Source organism: Crocuta crocuta, unplaced genomic scaffold, assembly GCF_008692635.1.
Source record: "Crocuta crocuta isolate KB4526 unplaced genomic scaffold, BGI_CrCroc_1.0 scaffold31, whole genome shotgun sequence".
NCBI classification, from domain to species: domain Eukaryota; kingdom Metazoa; phylum Chordata; class Mammalia; order Carnivora; family Hyaenidae; genus Crocuta; species Crocuta crocuta.
In genome coordinates, this window is record NW_027528362.1 from 6,185,912 (window position 1) to 6,191,911 (window position 6,000).

At 44.3% G+C, this 6,000-nt stretch overlaps 1 protein-coding gene across 1 annotated transcript in view; it reads left to right on the top strand.

The window, feature by feature from the left end:
* TPP2 (tripeptidyl peptidase 2) overlaps positions 1 to 6,000 on the top strand; it is a 65,168-nt gene that overhangs the window by 45,945 nt on the left and 13,223 nt on the right. The window contains exon 25 of the mRNA XM_077753966.1: positions 4,695 to 4,846. Coding sequence (XP_077610092.1) covers positions 4,695 to 4,846 — 152 coding nt within the window. The remainder of the gene's footprint in view (positions 1 to 4,694; positions 4,847 to 6,000) is intronic.

A 6,000-nucleotide genomic window follows, 5' to 3' on the forward strand; every position in this document is an offset into this window, starting at 1 on the left:
AGTTCCTTTATTAAAAGACTTCTGAAATGTCTATATTATTATGTAATGGTAAACACTTTGTTCAAACAAAACACCCCACTCGGAACCATCTTTCCAGATAAAGGAGTACCTACTTGTAGACCAGTATTTCCCAGCCGAGCATCTTGACCCATCGGTGGGCCATGTACATTCACTTAATGAAACCTAGCCAGCTTTAAAATGAAAACAGAATAAAATAGGAAATGTCGTTCATCAGACTCATAAAGCAAATTTCTTTTTTTTTTTTTAATCTATAGATTGTTTATCTCTGGGTCATCCTGAATATAGCTTGAAAGCCACTACTTTAGAAAATGAGAAAAAGGTCTTCTAGGAGCCCATTAAAAATAGAAGGTGCTTATCACAAGGCATAGCTGGGATTGTTTTCTATGGTATATTTTGGTTGATCTTCTGGGAGTTTGGGTGGATTTTGTTTGGATTCTGTTGTATAAGATAAGAAACTATTAAATGAATAAGAAGGTTGTTATTACTTGGCTGGAAAGCTTTATATAAAGAACGTGGCAACTAGAATTCCCTCTTCCCATTTCTCCCTGTCTTCAGTGCAAATACATGTGAAGCTCTTACTTTAGAAATAATCATTTTTATAGTTTTATAGTCCCCTCACCAAAAGGTTGTATATATTAATTTATTGCCTGCACCAGCTAGCTTTTGGTGCATAATCCTCAGTGGATATTTCCTCTGGATTTCACTGACCTTTGATTTGAAAACCTAGGTTACCTTTTTTAAGTTTGTTGTCCTATGAAAGAATATAGTTACTTTTAACAGATGACAAATAGCATTCAAATATGATACTAATCTTTAAAATAACCAGTTTGTGTAAAAGTATTAAAGTTTTGGCTTTAGTTATTAATAATTTAAGAATTAAGAAAATTATAATTTTTGAAGCAAAATGTAAATGGTAGTAGGTTGTGTTGCCCAAAGAATAATTATCAGTTTTGCAGGTAGATTTGACTTTCTAAAGGCAAATGGTTCAGTTCAAACACTGTCAAAATACTTGGTGAATAGCTGAAATGGGTTTTTTTTAAATTGTTAAGTATCAACTGTAGAGAACTTCAGCATTTCTGCCCTGAAGATTCTTCTTGCCTACTTTTTAAAATCATAATCAAGATTTCTCAGGATTTAATGGTGCCGAATGATTTCTATTAAACTGACCCTATACTAAGTCCTTGAGAAGTAAGTTGAAAAATTACTGACAAAAAGAACAGGTGAACATGATAAAACAAAAAATAACTCCATTGTTCTGTTGATTAGGAATTAAAACTGCCATGTTCCTAATTTTTAGTAATAAAAAAAATTACTGTCCCAAAATATTTTCTAGGATTTTGACACTTATAATTGCCAATTTGGTATATTTAATATATAAACTCCTGATCACAAAACCTTGATTTCCCCCCACTTCAAAGCTATTCCTCATAAATTCTCCATCTCTTGTGCATTTAATGATAGTTTATGGTTGCCATGGTGCCCCGTTTCTTCCTATTTATTGTTAGAGTTCATTGTTAATCGTAAGTTAGATTGAATGGATTGCTCATTTTAAATTCGATTCTGTTTTCTGTCTTCTGTACTAAAACATAATAGCAAATGCCTTACCTTTGAGCTTCAGAGGAGGAATCCCCTACATCAGAGACTCCTTCCCATCCTGACAGTTGTCCCTGTCCCTAATCAGGCAAGGAGGAGGAGGGGATCCGAGGGAGGCTCACGTTAGAGCAGAGCCAACACGGGCAGCCAGGTTGCCTCCTGCAGGCTAGTGTCCACCTTCTAGCGCAGTGGATTCCAGAGGGAGTGGGCCCGCCGTCCGAGGGTCGGCGCCGAGGCCATCTCTGCCCCTCACTTCTTCAGTAGGTCGTGTGTGCTGCACGATGACACTGAGGCGATCCTTCCCCGGAGAACTCGGTGGTTAATTGGCAACTCAGGTTTTGCAGACGCTTGCACTCGGCTTTGCCCGGGCAGTGCCCACGTAGGAAGGTGAACTTGGGGGGGGGGGGCAGGCGGGCAGCAGGGTCCCAAGGAGCTGGCCCAGGCACACCCCTGCTGCTTCCCCCCATCGCACTCGGCCCACGCGCCCTTGGCTTGCAGGCGCGGTCCCAGCTCGCCCCCGACCCAGCTGCAGGCGACGCGTGTGGCCCCGTCCTGCCTGTGCTGCTCGGCTTCGGGCGAGTCCTGCTGAGGCGGCGCCGGCAGAGCCACCGCAGCGGTGGTTCCTTATGAAATCTGTGAGGGTCGCTCCCGTGGGGCGTATGTGTTGTACTTACACCTACAATCCCTGGAGGCCTGCAATACTATTTTTTTTATTCAACCTGTGTAAAGTTTTTTTCTGAAATTACTGTGATGAGGGGAGTAAAAGTCTTCTCGATAACATGATTTTTCCGGTTTTAGAAACTTTGTTAATTAAAACAAATATAAGGTTCAAATTGAGCAGCGTTTTTAACATAAACCTGAAGATAGACTTGGGGACTTGACCTACAGAATAATGATTTAATGAAGGACACCTGGTCATTGTGCCAAAGACAGATCTGGCCAGTCTCGTCCGGGGTTTGATTTCCCAGACAGCGCATGAGTTTGCCTCAGTAAAGACGTCTGTGCTTTAACACAAGAGATGGAACAGGATGTGACTGTGTAGAATTACGTTTCTCCTCTCTTCAGAGCGAAGCTTCTCAAAGGAACCACCTGTGCTTGTTTACTTCTCGCTCTGTCTGCATCCCTTTCGCAGTCAGCCTTCCCTCCCACTGTCCACGGAGACCGCTCCTCTCTCGTCATCTCTTGTCGTGGTACCAGCCACTGCTGCCGGTTCGGCGGCCGGCTCGGCCTCACAGCCCTTCTGGGGTCCGTCTCCCTCCCCCCCGAGTATCTCTGAAACTGTAGAATGCTCTGGATCGAGGCTGGGCTTCCTTTTCCCCTGCCTGCGCCCTGCCCAGTCTTCTGTGTCCCCCCAGCTTTAAACCCCATCAACGCCGCTGTCGGTTCCGCACTCATGGATTTCTCATCCGTGCGCTGCTTCCTTTCCTACAGCCTGTTCTGCACGTCAGGGCAGTGCTGCGAGTTCTGACCTCGCTTTCTGACTTGCCTCCCTCCTTCTCAACTTCGGCCATCTACCATCCATTCTCCAGATAACATGAAGAGCTATTAAAAACAAACCCACATTTTTCATCCGTGTAGGTTCCAGAGTCCTTAAAAAGCAGAAAGAAGTCTTTAGTCATGCCACCATCTTGTCTACCACTGTCCTGTAGGCTTCCTACCGCACTTAGAATGAAATCTGCATTCTTGTGCCGTAGTCTGTCAGCCCCACTTCCTGTGGTTGCCGCCCACATGCTCGGGGTTTTACACGTGCTCTTCCTCTGCCATCAGACTCTTCTCCCTCTCCTCGTTTCGGTCAGCTAGGTTCATTGAGGTGCGTCCATTTAGGTCATGGGTTCGCAAGGATGGGGCAGTCCCTGTTCCGAGTGGCTTTCTGGCAGCACCACTGTGTCTGCACTGCCCCCCGTCCCGAGCAGTGTCCCTGCGTTCTGTTTCACTTTCTTCCTGTCCCATAGGGTCAGCCTCAACTGTTCGTTACTCACATGCCGTCCGTCTCCCCTGCTCGCATATGTTCCCCGTGGGCGAGGAAGGGCCTTGTCTGCTTTGCTCTTCACCTTTGAGCCTCACAGGGCCTCAGTACGTCCTGTCGATTGAATGAAAAAGAAGTTTCTCTTTAAATTTACTTAGCAAAGAGGACCTTTTTTAAAACTCTAAGCTATTTCCTTCCCTTCTCAGGTATAAGATGCAAAAGGTCAGCAGACTTTCATAATTAGAACTTTCTGTAATTAGTCGGTCAAGTAAAACCAAGAATATCAAATACACTCAAATGGAGGAAAGTTTGTTCTTACCTCCTTTATTTTTTTTAAAGATTTTATTTTTAAGTAATCTCTGCACCCAACGTGGGGCTCAAACTCACAACCCTAAGATCAAGAGTTGCATGCTCCATGGATTGAACCAGCCAGGTGCCCTTTATCTCCTTTACTTTAAAGGAAATTTAGAAGCAACAATACTTTAAATATTTTTTAATGTTTTATTTATTTCTGAGAGAGAGTGAGAGACAGCATGAGCAGGGGAGGGTCAGAGAGAGAGGGAGACACAGAATCTGAAGGAGGCTCCAGGCCCTGAGCTGGCTGCCAGCACAGAGCCCAACACGGGGCTCGAACCCACGAACCGTGAGATCATGACCTGAGCCGAAGTCAAACGCTTAACCGACTGAGCCACCCAGGCGCCCCAAGAAGCAACAGTACTTTAAATTTTGAGAGAAAATTCCTTTGATCACAGATTGGAATTTTGTTTTTAAGTTTATTTTGAGAGAGAGATGGGGAGCAAGCAGGGAAGGGGTGGGGCGAAGAGAGAGAGCATCCCAGGCAGGCTCCACACTGTCAGCACAGAGCTCAACGTGGGGCTGTCTCATGAACCGTGAGATCATGACGTGAGCCAAAACCAAGAGTCGGACACTTAACTGACTGAGCCACCCAGGCGCCCCACAGATTGGAAATTTTTATGTATCGTGTCCATTAGGATCTGGAATGTGATGTAGAACAACTCAGCGCAGCCTGTGTTGTGTGATATTCAGGTATTGAAGATGCTTGTAATTATGTAAAATGAAGCATGTTAATCTGAGACTCTCTCCACATTCATAGGATGTGATCCCTGTTCATTACTACCTAATATCTCCACCAACAAAGACCAAGAATGGCAGCAAAGATAAAGAAAAAGAATCAGAAAAAGAGAAAGATTTGAAAGAAGAGTTCACTGAAGCATTACGAGATCTTAAAATTCAGTGGATGACAAAGTAAGTTTTTGATGGATTTTGATCCCCTGAGTATTTACTTACATTTTTCCGGTGAGAAGAGTGTCCAGTGCAGGTTCATAGGCTACCTTCAGAAATGTTAACAGTGGATGGATGGGTTAGACACGCTTTTATTTAACCACTTAATTTTGATTTGCTCTTAGAAGAGAATTTTATTGGAAAGCACAAAGAAAATACAAATCACTTTTTTGCCTACCCTCCAGAGCTGGTCATTGTCCTGTTACTATTCTCTCTGTCCTTATTCACGTAGCAGTGCAAATGACGTCATGTCCTCATTTTCCAGTCACTGTTTGATTATGAGTATTTCTTGGGTCATTTAATAGTCCTTTAAAATACCATTTTTAAAGACCAGGTAGGAGGTGGCCCTGTTGATGAAATATAACCTACTTAAATACTCTATTTGGCGTATACATTTATAGCTTTTCTCTAGAATGCTGTGATGGATATTTTTATACATATAGTGTTTTAAAATATGCATTAGGGGCGCCTCAGTGGCTCAGTCGGTTCAGCGTCCGACTTCAGCTCAGGTCATGATCTCACAGTTTGTAAGTTCGAGTCCCACATTGGGCTCTGTACTGACAGCTCAGAGCCTGGAGCCTGCTTCGGATTCTGTGTCTCCCTCTCTCCCTCTCTCTCTCTGCCCCTCCCCGGCTCACCCTCTGTCTCTGTCTCTCTTTCAAAATTTATAAACATTTAAAAAAAAATTTTTTTTTAATATCCATCAGATAGCATTTCTTTTTCTTTAATGTTTATTTTGAGAATGAGCAGGAAAAGGGGAGAGAGAGAGAGAGCACAGTGTGGGAGGAACAGAGAGAGTGGGAGGGAGAGAGAATCCCAAGAAGGCTCCATGCTGTCAGTGCGGAGCCCGACGCAGGGCTCGAACTCACGAACCACAATCAGGAGTCAGACACTCAGCTGACTGAGTCGCCCCTGGACAGCATCTTAAAAGCATAATTATCCAATCCATATCCCTAAGACTTAAAAATTGTCATGTTATGTTTGGCCAAATTGCCTTCTGGAGTGAATATCCTAGTTTCTCCTCCCCTGCTGTCACGCCGGGGCCCCGTCCGCTCCCTGCCCTCGGCAGCAGAGAGCCAGGCATTGAAGAGAGACTCTTGCTGCCCGGGGGGCGGGGC